We start from the raw sequence: 20,654 nt of genomic DNA, 5'->3' as shown, positions 1-20,654 counted from the left end.
GCTGAACTCCTTGTCCTCGTGTTTGAGAGGCATTTACCAAGCGTCTCTCCTTTCATCAGACGTGTTACTCCCCCAAATCTCAGCTCTTGCTCAAACCTTCCCAGGTGGACCAGAGAGGTGTCAGCCTTTCCTGATTTTACCCTCTATAAACATGACAGAGATATTGAATGCATCAAAGAGTCATTGAGTCCGTTGCATCAGGAATGGCTTTTGGTTCAGCATCAGGTAAGGGTCCATTGTGAGTTTTTCATTCGTACAAACAGCCACCTGTGTCCGCACACTTGTGAAACAGGCCTTCCTTCTCCGACCACGCCGCAGGGCCCGCACTCTCATGTATCAAGTTTTCGTAGTTTGTTGGCAGTTCCTAGAGTCTTGTAACAGCCTCGAAGGAGAGAGCTTTACGGTGGCTCTCGACACCTCTGAGGACAGTCCCCTTCCACCTCCTGTGTATCCGTTTCCTTCTAGAATGTTCTGGCTGTGAGTCAGCCTGTGTTCTTCCACATAAATTCTGGAATCGGCTTGTTCAGTATCTTGAAAAGCCCTGATGGGATTTTGGCGAGCGTTTCTTTCGTAGGGCAATGTGGAGTAGAACTGACGGGCTTCAGAGACGCGGCCTTCCTACCCGTGAATGCGGTGCACGGTTCTCTGTTTATTCAGGTCTTCTTTGCTGTCTTTCAATGACGTTTTGCGATTTTTCATGACACTTTTTAGAAAGCTATGTGTTTACATCTTTCCTTTTGTTGCTCTCTTCAGTGGTGTGTTACAAGACCGTCTCCGCTGGTATCGCTGGTCTCTAGAGGCATGTGCACAAGAGTTTCCACGTGCCTCCCAGAGGCTCGCCAGCTTCCCCTGCCTTCCTCTGTGCCCTGGGCAGCACTTGTCTGCAGACTGCACTGCCAGGTTAGGTCACCGGGAGCGTCTGTACAGACCAGAGCTGGGAAGAGAGCGCGTCAGAGGGCCTCTTCCCCCAGGCCCTTCTCGACAGGCCTGTGGTTTGGCAGTGGCCTCGTTCCTCTGCCAAGGAAATCTCTTTCCCTGATTCCCGCTCCCTCCCGCTGCCCCTGTCAAGATCAGGGGGGGTGTCAGCTTCCTGAGGCTAAGAGCCCCTCCGTGCATCACCAAGGCTTGCTTATTCACTTAAGTCTGCCCTTCACTCACGAAAAGCCCTCCAACGATCTTTCTGCGCCTGCCCTCTGCTCCTTGTTGGGCCCCTGATGGAGAGAGCAATTGCCATCAGAGGCAAGGGCCCCAGAAAACAGACTCGACATGGGATTGCAGAATTGGGTTGCCCATACACTTGATGCGTGTGGGGAAACCCAGCCCTGGGATTCTGTGCCATGCAGGGCACCCCAGTCCCTCCAGTTATCAGCAGTGGTGGCGGTGTGGGATGTGGTGTGTGGTGGGCAAAGAGATAGGTGGTCCAGGAGGGAGATGCTTAGTTGTTATGGTAAATGGGGGGGGGGGGGAGATTACAGATTACGCAGGGGGCTGGCTACTCCTGAAGGCCCTGGAAAGTATGCACGAATGAAAAGGACACTTCTAGCCTGGAGGTGTCAGGGCTCTCCAGTCAGACAGGCGGGAACACACATGTAATTCGACAAGATGGGTTTGTTGCAGCCAAGCACTCCGTGGGGATGCACGGGGAACTAGGAGGGCATCAGAAAGGACACCTCATAGGGTTTGGCCTTTCCTAGGTGATTCTGCGGGGCTGTGCTGTGGACTGGATGCTGTTTAGAAGCTTCTTAAAAACTCCTATCTAGGAGAGCCGACTGCAGGGAGGTTAAAGCTCTAAGTGGGACGTGGCGGCCGTGAACCAGCTCCGGTGGGGGAGGCTGGCTGAGAGTGCGCATGTTTCTTCCGTGTCCACACGTGACCGGAGTGGTCAGTGGCCCTGTGTGACGTCGGTGCCTGAGAAAATGCTTATGTCCACCGCAGAGCAGCAGGCCTGGCCGAAGCCGACCCCTCCACCTCCTTCGCGGAGGGACAACAGCAAAGCCCCGTGGGGACCGCACGGACAGCCCTCCTCCCGAAGCCTCCGGGCGGGTCCCGCTGCGGCGCGGGCAACAGGCGGTGGCGGGAGGCGCGTCCACCACCCGCGGCGCCGCCGACGGACCCGAGCCTCTCTGCCCCGCGCCCGCCGTCCGCGCCCCGCCCGCGGCTCCACCCCGCCCGGCGCGCGGCGGCCCGCGAGCATGCGCACACGGCCGGCTCGGGAGCCATTTCGCGGGGCTGCGGCGCGGGGGGAGCGACTGCGCAGGCGCCCTGCGGGAGAGCGCGCGCGCGGGAGCGCGGCGCCGGAAGGGGCGGGGCGTCCCGCGCCTGCGCAGTGGGCAGGGCGGGGGCGGGGCCGGCCGTCAGCTGACTGTGGCGGCGGCGGCGGCGGCGTCGCGGGAGCACGGGCGGATCGCGGCTCTGCGCGGAGGGTCGCCCGCGCGTCAGCTCTCGGGAGGCGAGGCGCGGGGCCGGCCACACCATGGCGACCACCGTCAGCACGCAGCGCGGCCCGGTAGGCTTCGGCTGGGAGGCGGGCTCCGCGGCCTCCGGGCACAGGCGAGGGCCCGACGCCGGGCTCCGGGCGAGCGGTGGCGGGAGGGGGGGGGTCCCCGCACTTGGCGGGTCCCTGAGCGGGGAGGCCTGGCACCCGGCGGGTTTCCGGTGGGGAGGCCCCGCATCTGGCGAGTCCCGGCGCCCAGTGGGTCCCCGAGGGAGGAGGCCTGGCACCCGGAGGGTCCGCAGAAGGGAGCTGGCCCCGAATCCGGTGGGTTCCCCGGACGGAGGAGGCATCCCGTGCCCAGAGTGTCCCTCTGTGGAGGAGCACCCTGAACCCTGGACAGCCCCCTGGAGGCCGAGACTCCCAGGCCCGGCCGTGTCCCCGCTTCTCAAGGCCTCCTTTTCTCCCGTGACACACGAGGGCTTGGGAGCTGGGAGTGCCCTTCTGCTCCCGGGCCTCCCTCCTTCTCTTCTGTGTCCTGGCGCAGCTGACTGTCACTGCGGGGGAGCGGGTCCTGGCGGTGTTGAGACCGGGTGGTGCTCGTGGGTCCTGAGGTTTTTATCACAGCGGGTTCACATGTGCAGCGGGCCGGCGCCTCCGTCTCTCCGAGCTGACGCTGGTGCCTTCGCTTGGCAAGGCCACGGCGGAGGCTGCGTCCACGGCCGCCCAGCTCCTCGCCCTTGAACCGGGCTTGGCAGGTCTTGGCTGTGCTGCTCCTGGCCGGACAGGAACGAGTTCCACAGAAGGCTCTCCTGAGTTTGCCCAGGAGCGGGAAGGTTTTGCCAGAAGCCCTTGGGCACAGCTGCTCTTTCCGAGTGGTTGGCGGGAGCCGGACGGCACTTCCTAGCAGACTCGGGTGTGGAAACGCCCCAGGGTCAGTAGAGAGGCTTCTGGAGCTTGATTTCCGACGTTTCTGTGTCCCCGTCCTCACCGCACACAGGGAGTTACAGCAGGTTGCGTGTTCGCGGTTCCTCATTTCTAGGCAAGTGGCTCACCAGAGAAGCAAGGGGACAAAATTAGCGGTCCCCACCTCCCCCCCGGGAGCAGTGACATAACACATGATGGTCAGGCCGCCCGCCCCCTTCCTGGCCTGTCGCCTGTCCTCAGCTTCCTGTGAACGTGGTGCCTCTGGAACCTCACGTGGAGGCGAGGGGCTGGTGGCAGGCCCCGCGGTGGGTGAGGACGGAGCCGCGGGCGCTGGGATGTGGGGCCTGCGCTCCTGAGCCGTCTGACCACCCAGCGTGGTGCTTCCTGGCGTGGTCTCTCGCAGTGCGCTCGCGGTCCTTCTGTCCGTGTGGCGTGCCCTCCACGGCCTGCGCTCACGCGGTGAGGTCAGGTCCCCGAGCTGCCAGGGCTCCCGGGTCCTGAGTGCCCTGGAGTCCCTGGGCCTCTCCCAGCCCACGGGGCAGTGATGCCCACCACCAGCGTCTCACAGGAGCCACACGGCGAGGCCTGGAGGTGAACAGGGGCCTCCCTGGGCTGGGGTTGGGGTGGGCGAGGGTCTCGGAGGAAGTGACCTGCCACCTCAAACTTGAGGGAGGAGCAGGGGCTTTGGGGTGACCGGAGGAGGAGCATCAGAGCTAGACAGGGTGGGGTGAGGGCTTCTGCAAGGCCAGGAAGGGTCCGCAGGGGTGGCGCCTGTGCCACAGCAGGCTGGCAGGTGCGGCAGCCTTGGGGCTGATCTGGTTGCTAGAGTGTACTTCTGTTTGTTCTTTGAAATGTTTTTGCTGGCACACGCCCCCTCGTCTGTCCGGCCGGCCGCTCCGGGTTAAAGACCTTCCGGCAGTTACTAACGTGGTAGGCTTCTTCCTTCTGCGGTCGCTGGAGGGTGGCGGAGGCCTCTTCCTTTGCCAGGAGCACGGCTGGACGGTGACTGGGCCCTCCCCGCTGCTGCCTGTGTGGCTTGTGGGCAGAAGCTGGGAATCCAGCTGGCGCTGGCGAAGGGGGCGTTTGGCGGACAGTGCCCATCCTGAGCCCCGGCTGGGCAGCCCTCCAGAACGTCGCCCTCTGCCAGAGGGCGACGGGGTTCAGCCACGGCCCAGGGCCACCCTGCTGGGGCCCCCAGGGCCTGGACTCGTGTCTGCGGGAGCACTCGTGGGGAGGGAGGGACAGGCACAGTCCCTGGGCGTGTGGATGGGGTCCAGCGGGTCTGGGGAGCTCCCCCTTGCCCTGGAACTGGGGCGCTGGAGGGCTGGGAACTTGCTGCAATTCCAGGAGACGCGGATGGAGTTCATGTCTTCGGGGGAGTGTTTCCCCGAAAGGCCACTGCAGGGGCCCAACCCTGGGCCCCTGGGCCGCTGCGAGCACTGCTGGCCATTCCGTCTGCTCCGCAGCCTGTCGGCCGGGAGTACCCGAGAGGGGCCACTGCCTTCTGTGGGGCTGGGGGGGGGGTCTGCAGACTGCGCTTCAGAGCCCCCGCTGCCTGTGCCCCAGGGGAGGGGGGCCAGGGCCGCTCTGACGCTGAGACGCGTGGTGGGTCCCACTGAGTCAGGCCGGGCTGGTCCCGCGCTGGGAGAGGCCGGCTGATCCGCGGGCTCCTCCTCTGTCACGTCTGCCACGTGAGGCCCCGGGCTGAGCCCCGTGGCCCGCGACGTGCGGATAATTGTTGCTGAGTCTGTGCCATCACTGGGATGGCAGAGGGTGACGTGTGAAGTTTATCACTTGCTCTGGGACCGCGTGTGACAATGACGCTGTCAGGTCGCCACCAGTGCCACAAAGCACAGGCCCGCTCTTGGTTTCCTCTTTGTCACCGGCAGGGTCTACCCGTGCCGCAAGCCTGGCACACGCGCCCTTCTTGCTGGCCGAGCCCTGCCCACTGGCCCGCAGCCTCGGGGCCGTGTTCCCGCACGTGGCCGGGCCGGGCCTGGCTGCGTGGCGATGGGGCTCTTTCCAGTCTTGGACTCCGTCTTTCTGGACGCGGGCATCCACCTGGGCCGCCATGGCACCGGGGGTGGGCTCGGACCTGGCTGCCCTGTATTTGCTTTTAACTGGCACGTGTGAGCGAGTCCTACGTGGGTGGTTGTGCACACGTGCCTTTTTTCCCTGACGTGTTTTCTTGTGTTTTGACCATTTTTGCTCCTTTTTCTTGTCTTGCTTTCTTTTGGTTTGATTAAATAGAGCTTTGGAAGTTCCATTTTTCATTCTCTGCTGCTTTGGAAAACACAGTGGAATTTTGTTCGCTTTGTGGTTATCCTGGAAATTTTAACAGGCGGACTTATTTGATGCAGGTCTAAGGTGAATCATTATAAATACCCCCCCCCCGCCCCCGCTCCCCCAGGCGACCTCTCCCAGCGGGGCTGCCCGCGGGGACCCTCCTACAGGAGAGGCGTTGTCTTAAAAGCCGGCGCCGCCTCAGAGGAGGCTCCGGTTTGCTGCTTGCTGTCGGCTGCCCGCTCTCAGAACCAGACTGGACTGTCTCGTGGCGTCTGTGCGGCTCCCACTCCGTCCCCTCCCCTGGCGTCTCTCCCTGGATTCTGAGCCCCCGCCCCCCTGCAGGGAGGTCTCAGAGGCCTGGGCGACTCCACGGCCATGCCCGCCTCCTGCTGTTCATTTTTGCTTCGCTCCCAGCTGGATGGTGGAGCTGGGCGGGGGTGTTGATCGTGGGGACCCCAGGAGAAGGCCGCGCAGGCGGTGGGGGGGGGTGGTCTGGGACTTCTGAAAACGGCCTGCAGCAGGCACAGGGCCCCCCCACCCCCTCACTGGGGGCTCCTTCCATGGCCCCCCCTCCTCCCTCCTGACCCCTCCCCTCGCCCACGTGGCGGGGACTCTCCTCCCAGGCTTTCCTCCCGAGTGTCACGTCCCCGCCTTCCGTGGCTCGTGCGTCTCCTGAGAAAGTTCCAGGCGTGCATGGACCGGCCCCTTCCTTCCTCTGACCCTCCGATGGTTTCTCCCTGCTCCCTTGGGCGGCAGTCCCACCCTGGGGTGGCCTTGCTTCTTCTGCATCCCCTGGAGCGCCCGCGGCCCCACACCTGCCACCCTCGCCAGACTGGTCCTCCTGCTGTCACGCCCCAGTTAGGTGCCACGCAGAGCCAGACATGCAGCCAGACATGCGGCGCAGCCGCGAGGCTCCCCAGGCCCCTCCCCACCTGCCCCTGCCCCGCGCCTTGGCCCCCTCCCCCTCGGGGCAGAGCCAGAGCCCCCGGGGGCCTTGGCCGCCACTCTGGCAGCCTGTCCTCCCTTTGCCCTGCTCTCCCTCCCTCGCTTGCTCCTCCAGCCACCTCCCCACCATCCCCACTGCCAGGCGGGCTCCCACTCGGCCCTGTGCAGGGTGCCTGGCACGGTTCTTGGTGACTGATGCCTTCAGGGCGCTCAGGTCTCTGCTGGGAGGGCCCCGCCGCCCGCCCCTGCCTCAGCCAGCCACCCCTCGTGCCTCCCGGTGTTTTATTTGCAGGGCTGTGACCCTTGCTGATTATTTGTCGTCTTCCGTCAGGACACGGGCCCCGGGCACAGGGATTGTTTTCAGCTCAGTCAGCGCCGCTGGCTCGGCTCCCTCGTGCAGACTCTGGACTCTGGCAGAGGTGGCTGTGCGGCTGGTTGGGCCTGAACGGCCTGTCCTGGTTGGGGTGGTGTGGAGAGCTGGGGAAGGGGTGGGTGATGGGGGTGGCGGAGGCGAGCTGACACCTGGGAGGGGCCGGGGTCATTGCAGGAAGCCCTTAAAGAGGGGGCAGGGGGCGCCCAGTGGCCCGAGGGCAGGCAGGAGTGGGGGGTATTGGGCAGTAATGGGCTGCTTAGCCGCTGGCGTCACTCAGGTCACATGGAGACGGTGGTGCCCTGTCCCTGGGGCCGCAGGGCTGCGGGCAATTGGGATTTTCCTCTTTAAAAAGGACGCCGAATTCATAGGAGAGCATAAGCAAGTGGGGGGGGGTGCTTCACCTCCGTGGGCTCCTCTTAGGCTGCAGAGACGCATCCTGGGGCCTCTCTGCTCTCTTGGCCGGAAGGGCGGCACCAGAGCCGAGCCGTGAGCCCCCTGTGAGGCGCCCTGATCCGCCACTGCCCTGGGCTCCCTGGCTCCCCCCGTGTCTGGTGGGCGAGCCACTTGCTGCTGTCCCCGGGGGTCAGGTGCAGACCCGCGGGCCAGCCCCTTCCCCGGCTCCTGGCTTTGGCCCGTGGGATTTGGTTGCCTGCGCTGTGTCCCCAACCCTTGAGGCCTCAGCCTGGCCCACTCTCCCCGCGTGGCTCCTGCGTGGACTCTGCTGGGCCCACGCTCCGAGGGGCAGTGGGGGCGCAGGTGGTTGTCTCCAGTGGAGACCGAGATGAGGACGGTGACGAGGAAGCGGAGGGTCCATCCCAACAGGACAGAAGTAGCCCGAGGAGCAGAGAAGGGCCTTCGCGCTCACTGCCCGCGTCCGTGGCGTCTGTGCCTGGTGCTGCGGGTGTCGGCCACCCTCGAATGACAAGTGAGGGCTCGGTCTGTGTGTGCCTACCCCCGCTGGGGGTCCCAGGGGTTCGGGGGGGCGGGGCACAGGCCTGGTGTGGCAGAGACTGGCGACTGGCGTGTCCTGGGCATCTCAGCCCTCCTGGAGGGGGCACAGCCCACAGGGTGTCACCTCGGGCCTCCTTCCCGGCTGTGCCCTCACCTGCTTGGCGGCGCCACCCTCCTGGGGACACACGGCCTCCAGAGGGAGCCCTGTCTTCCTCACCTGGCGACCACGGGTGGGCCCAGGCCCTGGGCTGGCTCCACCGGGTCCCCTCTCACGGTGCAGAGCTGGCTCCCGGACAGGTCAGCCGGGCGCACGTCTGGCTCTTAGAGAAGCAGCGGGAGCCCAGGCTGTGGGGGCAGGGGAGCCCCGGATGTGAGGCTTCCGTCGCAGCGTCATCGGCAGCAGAGCCGAGGGTCTTTCCAGGGCCTTGAAAGGCGCTGAGAGCGAGGGGGCAGGGGGGAGGGAATCTCTCGTACACACACACGCACACACGTTCTCCAGGGGCGCCGTGAGCTTGGTGACACGCGGGAGCCTTCCTTTCTGTGTTTCCTGAGACTGTCCAGTCCTCTAGGGCCCTCGGCCGGGTCCAGGGCTCCCCAGGTGGCTGAGGGGCGCCCGCTAGGCCACTGCAGACAACGCCCAGACCTGGGGCTGTGGGCTCTGGCCCCTGTTTTCCCCCAGTAGCCAGGCCTCCCATCTTGGGTCCTGGGCTGTGCTTACACCCTGGCCCCCCCAGCCTGCACCTACCCGGCCCAGGGGACAGCAGAGTCACCATTGTCCACTGGGTGGACACCAGGTGGGCCCAGGCCGGCTTGGTCTGCTCACCTCTGCCAGTGGAGTCCGGCTGGCTCTTGACCCACTCTTGTTTCGTCTCCTGCAGTTTTCTTTGGGGACTTTGCGCTGTCCCAAGCCCTCAGTTCGGGCCTGTCCCCAGGATCTGGCACTTCCCCAGGCCAGCTCTCCAGGGCCAGGTCTTGGGGGCTTGTTGCCGATCTCTTGGCTTCTTTGTCGGGGGTGTTTCTACGTTGGCGCTTTCTCTCGTGGGGACGTTGCAGGCGTGTCAGCCCGGAGGCTTTTCCGAGTTGCCGCACAACCGGGCTCCAGGTTTCCCCGGTTCATTCGTTTGAACAGTGCTTGCGGCGGACAGGCCCCTGCTTGCAGCTGCCCTGGTACCGGGAAGGGCTCAGGGAGACGCCGAGAGAGCCCTGAAGCTCGAGAACTGCCACAAGCCTGGCTGGGGCGCAGGGCCTGCGTCTAGGGCAGAGACGTTTGCGGCCTGCACGGGCCTGGCTGTGTGCTGTGTCCTCCTCTCAAGAGTGCAGATCCTGGGAGGGGCCCGCCGGCTGGAGACCCTGGGTGCAGACCCCTGTCCTATGGACGAGGAGCCTGGGGGTCCCAGGCCCCCACCCCACCCCTGGGTACTGTAGGCTCCCGCGCAGGTGTACCTCGGGGAGCTCCCGCAGGACTTCCTGTGTAACATGTGGAACCCCAGTCCTGTGGGTGGGGCGCCTGGGGTCCCGGACCCCCGGGGGTGGAGCTCCCGCTGCCCTGCCCCTGAGGCACATGCTCTGCTCCCGTGCAGGTGTACCTCGGGGAGCTCCCGCAGGACTTTCTGCGCATCACACCGACGCAGCAGCAACAGCAGATCCAGCTGGACGCGCAGGCGGCACAGCAGCTGCAGTTCGGGGGGACGCTGGGCACCGTGGGCCGTCTCAGCATCACCGTGGTGCAGGTGGGTGTGGCTTTCCCCGAGGGAGGGAGCTTTCTGGATGCTGTTTCTCCCTGAAACCCTTAGCTGCTGGCCAGCACCCCGGTGAGGGGTGCTTCCCCCTGGACAGACTCACCGACCCTCGGGACAGTGGGGCAGGCACTGCCCCCTCCCCTCAGCCCGCCCTGGTCCCAGTGAGAACCAGATCGCGGCGGTTACTCTGGCCGCTGCGGGAGAGACAGAGCCCTCCTGTCCCCAGCAACGCCTGAGCCGCGCCTGGCAGGTCGTTGTTCGCAGCGAGTGTCAGAGCGAGGGTGGGTTTCTGTGAAGGCGGCACCGTCCCGTCAGCGTCACAGAGAGCCGCCTGGAAACCAGCAGGACAGGCCTGTGTGTACCGTCTGGTGCCAGGGCCGTGGGAGGAGGCGGCAGGAGGCCGTGGTGGGGTGGAGGCCCTTGGCGCAGAGGGTGCATGGGCCTCGGAAGCGGGAGGGGAGCCTCAGCGAGCAGGGCGTCCGCCTCGGGCCCGTCTGGGTTTGGGTGAAGGAAAGCCCTGCGCTCACGGGCGCCGGCCTCGCTCAGAGCGAGCGCGCTGGATTGTGAGATAGAAGAGTCTTAGCATCTCGGCTTCACGAGGGAAGAACAGCTACCTCGGAGCCGTGGGAAGATCAAGCCTGTTTCAGAACTGTAGACTCCAGCGGGTGAGTGTGTTTTACGCTTGCGCCTGATGCCGTGGCCGGGCTGGTCTCACTCACTGTCCCGAGGAGCCCGTCTCGCTTGAGTTGGGTCCATGCCTGGCGTGAGCTGTGGGTGGGCCCTCGGCACTCGGGGGCCCTGACCCAGGATGGGCCGCCTGCGCCCCAGGTCCCGGGCGGTGCTGGATGGGGCCGGGTCATTGCCAAGGCTCTCCCGCGTGGGAGGGGAGGCTGGAGCCAGTGTGGTCACTGCCCGGGGGCACAGGGAACGCCCTGACCCTTTGCACGCGCTTCGAGCTCCTCTGGGAGGGGTCGTGGAGATGGTGCCCTCTGCTCAGCAGCCGTCTGTGGTCCTGAGCATCGGGCACAGTGCCAGGCGCCTCATGGCAGAGATGCCAGCCCACACGTGCTTCTCCCTCCTGGGCCCAGAATGTGGTCCCGCTCAGGACTGGTCCCCGAACCCCGCGATGCCACGGTCCATGGCTGCTCAAGTTGCGAGTGTAAAACGGCGCCGCCTGGGGATTCCCTGGTGGCTCGGGCTCATGAGGCGTCCAGTGGTGTCCCTGTTGTGGCGTGGGTTCCATCCCTGGCCTGACACCTTCCAAGTGCCCTGGGCAGCCAAAAACCTAAGGACAGGATGGTGCAGCCTCGCGTGCAGCCTGCGCGCGCAGGTCCCTCCCGTCGCTCCTCTGGCCTTGACTCCCGGCGTCTGGTACCACGGATGGGCCGTGGGAGGCATTGCTGGTGTGCAGCAAATTCTGCTTTTCCTGTTTGGAACTTTCCGGAAATGTTTTTTCCGTAATGCCTTGGATGTGAGGTTGGTTGACCCCGCGGGTGGGGAGAGCTGACTGTGCAGGGGCAGCTGAGTTCCGGGGGTGGGCAGCCGGAACGCCCCGGCATGGGGGCTGGGCGACACCAGGGCGGCCTGGGCTTTCGCTCTGACGGCGCCCCCCCACGGGCTGTTTCAGGCCAAGTTGGCGAAGAACTACGGCGTGACCCGCATGGACCCGTACTGCCGACTGCGCCTGGGCTACGCCGTGTACGAGACGCCCACGGCCCACAACGGCGCCAAGAACCCGCGCTGGAATAAGGTGATCCAGTGCACGGTGCCGCCGGGCGTGGACTCCTTCTACCTGGAGATCTTTGATGAGGTGAGGGCGGCCGCCTGCGCGAGCCACGCCGTTCCAGCTCCTCTGGCCTCTTGGCTGCTCCGGAGCTCGAGGCCTGTGTGTGCACGTGCGGCGTTTTGTGTCCCTGGGCCAGGTGTGCTGGTGCCCCGGCAGCAGTGAAAAGCACATGTCCTCCGTGGGGTCTGTAGGACTCGTGTTGAGATCCGTCCCCACCGGGGCAGGGGTCCAGGACCCCAGGTCCAGGGTGTGGGTGTGTCGCCTTGACCAGGCGGCTCACGTGGCAGCTGTCTGCTTGGGTGGACACGGCGTGGGAGGGGGCTGGGGTGGGTGCAAACGGGCCTCTGGTGTGTGCCCTGTAGGGGCCTCCTGCGTGTCCTTCCCAGCCTGGGGCTCGGAGTGCCCTCTGGGAGCGTCCCACCCCTCCTGAGGCTGCCCGGGGTGCCCCCAGTGGCTGTGGCCCTGCCAGGCCAGGAGGACGGGGCTAGGCCACAGGGCTGGGAGGTGGACTCTGCCCTCCTCCCCGCGGCCTCTGCGGCCTGGGGGTGCAGGGGAGGAGTGGAGAGTGGGCGTGGAGGCCTGACGGCCGTGACCCGCTGGAGCCTCCCGCCCCTGTGGCCTGTGGCAGGCGGGGAGGAGGGCGGCCCCACCGCCGAGGACACACTGCGGGGGGGGGGCGGGGGTCAGCAGGCTTCGGGGTCACGGCCGCGCGTCTCCTGGCCCCAGCGCGCCTTCTCCATGGACGACCGCATCGCCTGGACGCACGTCACCATCCCCGAGTCGCTGAAGCAGGGCAAGGTGGAGGACGAGTGGTACAGCCTGAGCGGGCGGCAGGGCGACGACAAGGAGGGCATGGTCAACCTGGTCATGTCCTACACGGTGAGGCTCCCTCGGCCGCGCGCAGGCCCCTCCTGCCCGCCGGGCGTCGCCTCGGGGCCCGGCGGGCCGGGCGCCTGGGCTCCCAGGGGGTGGGCGAGGCTGGAGGGCAGGGCTGGGCGTGCCACGTTCTCCGCGAGCTTCTCGCCCTCGGTGTGTTGCAGTCGCTGCCGGCCGCCGTGGTGATGCCACCTCAGCCCGTGGTCCTGATGCCCACAGTGTACCAGCAGGGAGTCGGCTACGTGCCCCTCGCAGGTGTGTGCTCCTCCCCGGGCAGCGGGCATGGAGAGGGGTGCCAGGGCACTGGCGCGTGGGCTGGAGGCCGGCCGGCTGTTGCCTTGGAGATGTTCCCGCGTGTTAGGGGTCTGTGTTTCCCTGCGTGTTGGCACAGATGGGCCGGGGGGATGTGGACGTGTGATTCCCGAGCTTTGAGAGTGAGTCAGACACCGTAGCGCCAGGCGGTCCTCCTCTCGGGCGAAGGAGCCGCGAGCTCCAGGGCCCCGTTCCTGTCACGTTTACCTCTGCGAGGGGCCTGCTTCTATCCCGCTGGGCTCCGGGGCTGGACCGCAACCTTTCTGCCGGAGGACTTGCGAGCCTTAACGGTCGGTCGCCTGTTGGTCAGCTCCACGCTGTCTACAGTGGCAGCTGGCTCCGCCGCCCACGCTGACCAGCTTAAAACCAGCTGGACTTGGGCGGGCACAGGAGAGCCCGAGCAAGGCCCAGCTTGCCGAGCTCACGGTGTGGGTGCGTCCCAGAGCCCCTGAACAGAGGGGGCTGAAGACTGGGCGGCCCCGAGGGCGGTGCTCCGGGACCGCCTGCCTCCGCGTGGGCGCCCTGGCCCCTCCTGGTGGAAGGGGACCGCCTGCAGAGGCTGGGGGCGTCCTCAAGTCCTAAGGCCCTCTCCCTGTTCCCGGAAGCCCAGGGGATGCAGGTGCAGGAGTGGGACCACCTGGCAGCATCCCAGCTTGTGTCCCGCACGCGAACCTGGCCAGGCGGGAGCCCCTGGGTGGAGCTGTGAGCCGATGCTTGTGGTCCGAGGGTGTTTGGTTCAGAGTTTTCTCAGTGGACGTTTTCATCGACAGGTTGGAGTGGTTGGTAGGCACGTGGACATTCCTGGGCTGGGGGTCAAAGGGCACCTGTGCTGCATCTGCAGCAATGCTGGGTCCCTGACTGGCAGTGGATTTTTTTCATCTTTTTGGGGGTCTTTTTAGGGCTGTACCTGTGGCACATGGCCGTTCCTGGGCTTGGGATCAAATCGGAGCCACCTCTGCGACCTACACCTCAGCTCACAGCAACCCTGGGTCCTCAACCCACTGAGCGAGGCCAGGGGTCGAACCTGCGTCCTCATGGATGCTAGTTGGGTTCATCACCATGGAGCCGCAATGGAAACTCTTGGTTGTGCTTTTGAGTCTACAAGAACTAAGGGTTTTAACCCCGTTTCTTCTTCCTGAGACGTGTTTAACTGAGAGTCTGCGCTGTCGGCTGTCGAGGGTCCTTATTGCCTCACGTCCGTCTGGGTTCCTGCCAGAGATGGTTTCAGGGCAGCGAGCTGGAGCTTAGACTTGGGCCGGGCAGCGCGGGCGCTCTGAGCAGCTCTCCCAGCAGTTCAGACGCCGTGAGCTTCTTAGTTTTCACCCACGGCCGATGCCAGGAGCCCCACGCGTAGCCGCCGGGCTGGCCTCCAGGGCCCGCGGCAGAGAGTGCCAGGCGCTCTGCTGTCACCTGGACGTGGCGGGCGCTGGGCGGGCAGCCTTGCCGAGGCGCCGGGCCCACTGAGGTCTTCTGTCCTCGTCTGTGTCCCCTGGGAGGCGGGGGCCACGCTGAGGGAGCCGAGCCCGGGGTCGGCCTGCAGCCGAGGGCCGGCCGCTGTGTGTCTTCTGGGTGGAGAGGGCGGTCCTGCGGCCACTGGTGCTGGGAAGTGAGCGCGGGTCTCAGTGTCGCGTCTCAGGGTCCAGGGTGCGAGAGGGCTTGTCTTGGGCCCTGCCGTCCCCGCCTGAGACGCCGGGCACTCACCCCGGCTCCCCTGCGCCTCTGGCCGGCTTCCGGGTTGCGCCGGGCGGTGAGGCCTGGGGCGGCTCCCGGGAGGCCAGTGGGCGCGGGGCCCTCCCCCGGCTGTGCTGCCCGCCAGCCGCAGCCCTTCCCTGAATGTGCCCTCTGCTTGCAGGGGTGCCCGCCGTGTGCGGCCCCGGCGTGGTGCCCGTGGCCCTGCCCCCGGCCGTCGGCGCGCAGCCCCGCTGCAGCGAAGAGGACCTGAAGGCCATGCAGGACATGTTCCCCAACGTGGACCGCGAGGTGATCCGCTCCGTGCTGGAGGCCCAGCGGGGGAGCAAGGACGCCGCCATCAACTCCCTGCTCCAGATGGGCGAGGAGTCCTAGGCGCGCCTGGCGCCGCGTTGCCTCCAGCCTGGCTGCCGGCCACCCTCCCCGGGAGCCCCGTCCCAGCCGATGCCCGTGAACGCGCCCCCGCCCCTCGGCCGTCTGTGTAGCCCCCAGTGCACACCCTTGCTTGGGATGCATGTGGTCTTGGTCCCTGCAGCCGCGCTCGATGTGGTCGGGGCGGTGGGGTCCTTTCTTCCTCCCGCTCCCGTCAGAGAAGAGCCGCACGCATCTGTGTCCTGTGTGCACACGCCCACCATCCTACCACCCAGGGCGCACGTCCCCTCCTCGCTGTCCCCAGAGGGTCCCCAGGGCACTCGTGCTGAGCCTCCAGGTCTTACTGCGGGCTGCAGGGGCGCCCTTTGGGGTAACCCGTAATTCCAGGCGCCTAGAATCCAGGAACAGCCGGTTTGGGTTCCCTTTAGGACGTCCACACTGAAAACCCACCTCCTGCCCCACGGGGGCTCCGCGGGCCGCTCGCCAGTGTCCTGGGCCAGCCTCGGCCCGCAGGCCAGCACGCGTGCATGCGGGCCGGACCTGGGGGCGAAGTCTGGGGCCCTGTCTGTGCTCAGCCCCTGGGCCCCTGCGTCTGTCCTGCTGTCTCGCCAGCTCCGTGCCATGCTGTTCGAGGGGCCCTCCCTGTGACTGGGGCGTCTTTGTATTGGTTTATTAAAGGGTCTTTAGGAACTGTCGGCTCGCTATTGACGTGAATTTGAGGACATTTTGGGCCCCAGTTCCAGGGGCCAGTCTGTGACATTCTCCTGCAAGGCAGAAGGTCCCCAGGCCCTGTGGATGGCCTGCTGGGCCTGCTCGGGCTGTGGCCAAGGGACGGGCAGGAGGGGGACACCCAGTGAAAGGTGGCAGCCTGAGACTGTCCCCAGAGCGAGGCGGTCACTGCTCTGCCCTTGGACACGGGGATAGAGCCCGCCGGGGTGGGCGTCGGAGCAGGGTCAGCCTGGGCAAGTCGGCGTTGAACTTGGGCCTTTCCTGACACGTGGTTGGTCAAGCGCAATACCGCCCGGAAGACGCTGCCGCCGCCTCCAGGCCTCGGTCCGGGAGGCCGTTCTGGGCGCCCGCAGTGGTGGCCTGAGGGGGTGGCGCTGTGTGGTGGGTGGTGAGGACCTCTCGTGCTTTTGCCGCAGACGACTCCTCAGATGCGGGAGAGCGGTGGTCACGAGCTGCAACCCTGGACTGTGGGTGGTGACGTTGGCACGCTCAGCTTGGCACTGGGGCCCCACGGAGGGAGCGGTGGCTTCAGCGTGGCCCGGACCTGCGCAGCTCGTGGACACTGCCGCCGCTTCACTAGGTCAGAGAGAGACCACGTCCTGCAAACCAGGCTCCCTCCCGCTGTTCTTGGTTGGTGCCCGGCGTGGGGGCAGCTCCTGGTCATGCGCGTTGCAGCCCCTGGGGGAGGCCACCGGCTTGGGCGCCCGCAGCTGCTGGGCTGGGGGCTGGGGCCCCCCGCAGGTGGGCTCTGTGCCGGTGAGGAGGGGCAGCCCTGTGCACCGCCCGCCCCTCCCGCGACGGGCGCCTGTGCGGCCGGCTCTGCCGCGTTGGGGACAGTCTGCAGAGCTTCGCGTCTCTGGTCATTCTCTGCGGGTCCAGGTCCAGATTGCTGTTTGATTGTAAGTTACAGTTTTACTTTTCGGCCTTCTGATTTAATAAACGGTCTGTGTGACACAGGTGTCGAGTCGTCCAGGGGGCGTGCGCGCGGTTCTGGTCCTGAGTGTGTGCTTGGCTGTGCGAAGAGGCCAGCGCGGCCGTCGGAGTCCAGTCGCCCGCGGACCGGTGACAGGGCTCGGGGGTCGGGCTCAGGGCAAAGGCTCGATTCAGCAGGAGCCCGAGGTCTGCCCCAAGTCTGACTTTTGTTCTCCAGGTGGGTCCCGGAGGACAGGCAGCCGGCGCCGCGCTCTGGCCGAGACGGGGGCTGTGCCGCAGCTCCCGGCCTTGAAGCGCCGTCCCCTCGGTTCTCTTGTCCTGTTTGTAATTCTTCTCCAGGCCGATCAGACCTTCTGTAGGAGGACAACATGGGCCACAGAGTGTTTCCCGTTCGTGAACCCCCCTCTCAGAGCTCAGGTGCGGGGCACTGGGCCCTGTAGCCCTTGGGCGGCTCCCCGCACGGTGAGCGGGAGGTGCCCGCGGCCCGTGTGTCTGGACCAGAGTCCGTGGGCGTTTCTCCAGCAGCAGCGCTGGCCCCACTGTGAAGGTGGCACAGCCAGGGGTTGGGGGTCCCTGCTGCCCTCGGTTACACCCCCACCTCCAGTCCCCTAGAGGCCCCTCGGGTGACCTTCCTTGCCCCTCGTCTGTGTCACGGCGGAGCTTCCGCCCAGCAGCCAGGGGAGCCATGTACACGCGGTCAGACATGAGGCAGAGGCCACGAGGCGGGGGTGGCCCCCCCCCAGGTGCATGCTGCGTCCCCAGGGCCTGTGGGCCTGCTGGCGAGGAGGGGGTGGTGTGCAGCGCCCCCTGCTGTGGGCTCCTCTCTACAGCACCTGCGGCCCGGGGAGCACCTGGTGAGAAACACGCTTGGTAGATGCAGAAGCCCGTTCTTTGTGGAGGAGCCTGTGTTGGCCCCGGGCCTCCCACTCGGACACTCAGACCCAGGGCGACCCTGCTGCGGCCTAGTGGGCCAGCACGGCCAGGGTGGTGGACGTAGCCCCGCGGAGACTGCTGGGGGTGACAGTGACGTCACTGGCGCGAACCCCTGATGGACAGGCTGCCAGCAGATTGGACCTTGCTGAGGGCTAGCGACCCGACGGGGCTGAAGAAACCCAGTGGACACAGGACCCGTGGCGCCTCTGGACCGGAACCCCGAGAACCCCAAGGAACGGGAAGAATGCGTCTGAGCGTCAGGGGCAGGCTCAGCCTGGGGTGGGGGAGCTGCAGGGGCGGACAGTCCCACTACCGCCTCAGGGTGCCTCCCAGTGCCCAAGGCCCTGCCCGTTCTGGCGTGGGACGTCTGCCCAGGGCCAGGCCCAGCCTGGGTGCACGGGCGCCAGGCGGATGGCTGACACGGGCCACGGCGGTGCCACACTTCCATCCTTTGTGCGGCAGATTAGAGGCGGCCCTGCTGCCGGCCGCCCAGCCCCAGTGTGGTTTTGGGGGTATTGGGCCTGAGTTGGGGGTTGGCACGGTCCCTCCTATCGCACCAGCTGCCGCTGGGCGGCCAAGGACTCAGTGGGCAGTTCTGCTGGCGACCAAGCCTGTCCAGCTCAGTCACTCGTTCCAGGGCCTGGGAAATGAGCAGGGGTGGCTGCGTGGCCCTGTGAGCCCAAGTGTTAGAGGAGCCTTTGTGTTTGGGTCAGTGGTGGCCATTCTGTCCTGGGGTGAGTGACGTAAGCCCCGTGGGGAGGGCTGGGGAATGGACCACCGCCCGGGCACTTGCCCTGGTGCCATGGGGCCTCCCGAGGGAGCCCAGCCCCCACTCGGCCGGTGGTCCTGGTCTGAGGACCATGCAGCCCTGGACACGGGGGTGGGGCCGTGGCCCCCCGAGGAGGCTGACTGCCGTCTGTGCTGCTGGCAGGTTCTGCTCTGAGTACGTGTCGGGTCGGCTGCCCATCCAGCTTGCTCCCACTAGCTGCCGCTCACAGCGTCTGGTTGCCTCCGACCCCTCTGCTCCTGCGGAACCTCACCCCAGCTCCGCCACGGCTGTCTGGGGGGCCGACTCCACAGCAGTCGCTTGCCTGCGGTTCTCAGCCTTCGCCTGGGGCGTCCCGGGCCTGCTGAGGAGTCTGAACCTTGCCAGCCCTTTTGGGCTCTCACGCGTGGGGACCCCGCTGGTTCCACCTTCCGAGAACAGCCTGGCTGCACCAGGTTCCCTGTCCAGCCCCAGCCGGGTGCGGGGGTGTCAGGCCCCAGAGATGCTGGCTCGTTCCTGCAGCCACGCACCCCGGCCTCCACGCTGACACCACGTCCTGGGCAGTGAGGAGTGGGCAGGCAGGTCCCCCTCCTGCGGGCCTGGCATCGGCAGAGGGGCTTCCTGGGGTGGCTGCTGTAGACACTGGCAGTGAGGCTGGGGCCCAGCATGCCACCCCTGCCCTGGGCCACAGGGGGAGCGCGCGTCCGCCCAGATGCCTAGAGGCTCGCGCGGGCCAGGCGCTGCAGCGGCAGCTCTGCTCCTTCCGTCTTGGTTTCCGCTCACCTCCTGGGAGCCCCGGACCCTCGCCTGCATCCTCACTGAGCCCACGGAGGGGAGACCCCAGGGTGCAGGAGGCAGGGTTGCTGCGGGGTGAGGCGGGGGCTCACGTCGCTCTGCGATCGAGATGCCTCAGCCCCACCTCACCTGGGGGGAGGCCCTGGCCTCCACCTGCCGCCCCCACACCCGACCCCTGGTGAGGACCCCCCAGACGCACTGGCCCCCCTTGTGCTCACTGCCCCGCCCACAGGCGTCTGCTGAGGCGGGTCCTGGTCAGCGGGCAGCCTGGATGCGGGAGGGGTTGCAGCTGCGCCCCCCCCCCCCCCGTCGCCGCGTGGTCCGGCGGGAGCCCTGGGCAGGCCCCTCCTGCTGACGGCTCATCGCCGCCTCTTCCGCCCTTATCTGGCCCCGGCTCGGACTGCTGATTTCTTTTTTCTTTTTTCTTTCTCTTTTTTTGTCTTTTTGCTATTTCTTTGGGCCGCTCCCGTGGCACATGGAGTTTCCCAGGCTAGGGGTCGAATCGGAGCTGTAGCTGCCAGCCTACGCCGGAGCCACAGCAACGCGGGATCCGAGCCGCATCTGCAACCTACACCACAGCTCACGGCAACGCCGGATCCATAACCCACTGAGCAAGGGCAGGGACTGAACCCGCAACCTCATGGTTCCTAGTCGGATTCGTTAACCACTGCGCCACGACGGAAACTCCCGGACTGCTGATTTCTGAAAAGGAGCCTGTGGAGGCAGAGAGCACGGCCCCGCTGGCCTTGGAAGTTCTGGAACGCGGAGGCCGAGCCCTGGACAGGCGGTGTCACCCAGCGCTGCGAGGCCGCGCCAGGCCAGCCTGCATGTGGCCCTGCTGGGACAGCGTGTCGGAGGCGGTTTTAAGGGAGGTTCCCGGTGGGCCTGCAGTCAGCGCCCGGCTGCAGGCGTCACCCTGGGACACGTCAGACCCAACGGGCACCAAACTGAGAATCACCCTCAGTGCCTGCTCCCCAGAAGGTCTCCCCAAAAGTGAAGCCGTGAGCAGGACTTGGGACGAAAGAGCGAAGGGAGAGAGGGCAGTCCCGGAGTCCCGGCTCGGCGCGGAGGCGCCCTCCTGCTGGCATGCACAGCTGGCCCAACGTTACCCTGTGGGCCTGGGCAGAAGTGGCCAGGGCCTGTGGCCTTCACGCCAGTCCAGGGGACGCATCCAGGGCTGGCCGAGGGGCGTCCAGAGGCGAGGGCCTGCCAGCTGTGACAGGCTGCTTGGGCGGGGCTGCGCCCCAGGATTGATTGTGGGGAGGGGCTCCAGGGCCCACACTGGCAGGGACGTGTGTGTCGCAGACCGAAGCGGCCTGGGTTCAGCGAGGGAGCGGACGCAGACCGGCGGGTGGGTGAGGGTGGCCCCGGGGCGACAGGGGGCGTCCACCCCGTCCTCCTAGGACAGGCTGGGGACAAGTTGCGACGTGAGGAGCACTGGCAAGCCCTAGAACCCTGCGCGACCCCGGCCCACGCCCCCTGCCCTGAGCCCCTGCCTCCGACGGGCCTGGTGGTAGAGCTGCAGGAACCCTGGGGGTCTACCAGGCAGACGACAGGGTGCCTGGGGGCCTCTCTGGGGGACCAGGGTCCCCATGGGGGCCATCAGGCCTCTGAACTCAGGGCCGGACCTGGCTGACCAGAGGTGGGACTTGCCCGGGTGCACCCGGAGGCTGAGGGGGTGGCTCCTGTCGGCCCCTCAGTGACCCAGGGTCGTGGAGGCACGCGGCTCTGGAGCCAGGTGGGCAGTTTGCCCAGCATCGGCTTCGGGGATGACATGGCCAGCTGTTTCACCAGCAGAGGAGGGCTGCAGT

The 20,654-nt window shown here is 66.5% G+C and overlaps 1 protein-coding gene across 2 annotated transcripts; it reads left to right on the top strand.

Annotated features, from left to right (window-relative positions):
- The first annotated feature begins 2,332 nt into the window (after nucleotides 1-2,332).
- Nucleotides 2,333-15,377, top strand: TOLLIP (toll interacting protein). 2 transcript variants are annotated; one of them, XM_047774906.1, is made up of 6 exons: nucleotides 2,333-2,506; nucleotides 9,494-9,643; nucleotides 11,280-11,462; nucleotides 12,165-12,317; nucleotides 12,479-12,569; nucleotides 14,479-15,377. In XM_047774906.1, the coding sequence occupies exons 1-6, from the start codon at nucleotides 2,474-2,476 to the stop codon at nucleotides 14,688-14,690; spliced, it is 822 nt and encodes a 273-aa protein (XP_047630862.1). In that variant the 5' UTR covers nucleotides 2,333-2,473; the 3' UTR covers nucleotides 14,691-15,377. The 2 variants fall into 2 exon arrangements, with proteins under 2 accessions (XP_047630862.1, XP_047630863.1); XM_047774907.1 differs by lacking the exons at nucleotides 2,333-2,506; nucleotides 9,494-9,643 and adding an exon at nucleotides 9,650-10,317.
- The last annotated feature ends 5,277 nt before the right edge of the window (nucleotides 15,378-20,654 follow it).

Source organism: Phacochoerus africanus, chromosome 4 (genome assembly GCF_016906955.1).
Source record: "Phacochoerus africanus isolate WHEZ1 chromosome 4, ROS_Pafr_v1, whole genome shotgun sequence".
In the NCBI taxonomy this organism is placed as follows: domain Eukaryota; kingdom Metazoa; phylum Chordata; class Mammalia; order Artiodactyla; family Suidae; genus Phacochoerus; species Phacochoerus africanus.
The sequence above is the reverse complement of the archived record's forward strand: the minus strand, read 5'-3'. Positions and strand labels throughout refer to the sequence as shown.

Excerpts from the sequence above, each read along its gene's own strand:
- TOLLIP (XM_047774906.1), top strand. The coding sequence starts at position 2,474 with ATGGCGACCACCGTCAGCACGCAGCGCGGCCCG. Across the intron at positions 2,507-9,493 it reads TCAGCACGCAGCGCGGCCCG|GTGTACCTCGGGGAGCTCCC; the intron begins GTAGGCTTCGGC and ends GCTCCCGTGCAG. Across the intron at positions 12,318-12,478 it reads ACCTGGTCATGTCCTACACG|TCGCTGCCGGCCGCCGTGGT; the intron begins GTGAGGCTCCCT and ends GGTGTGTTGCAG.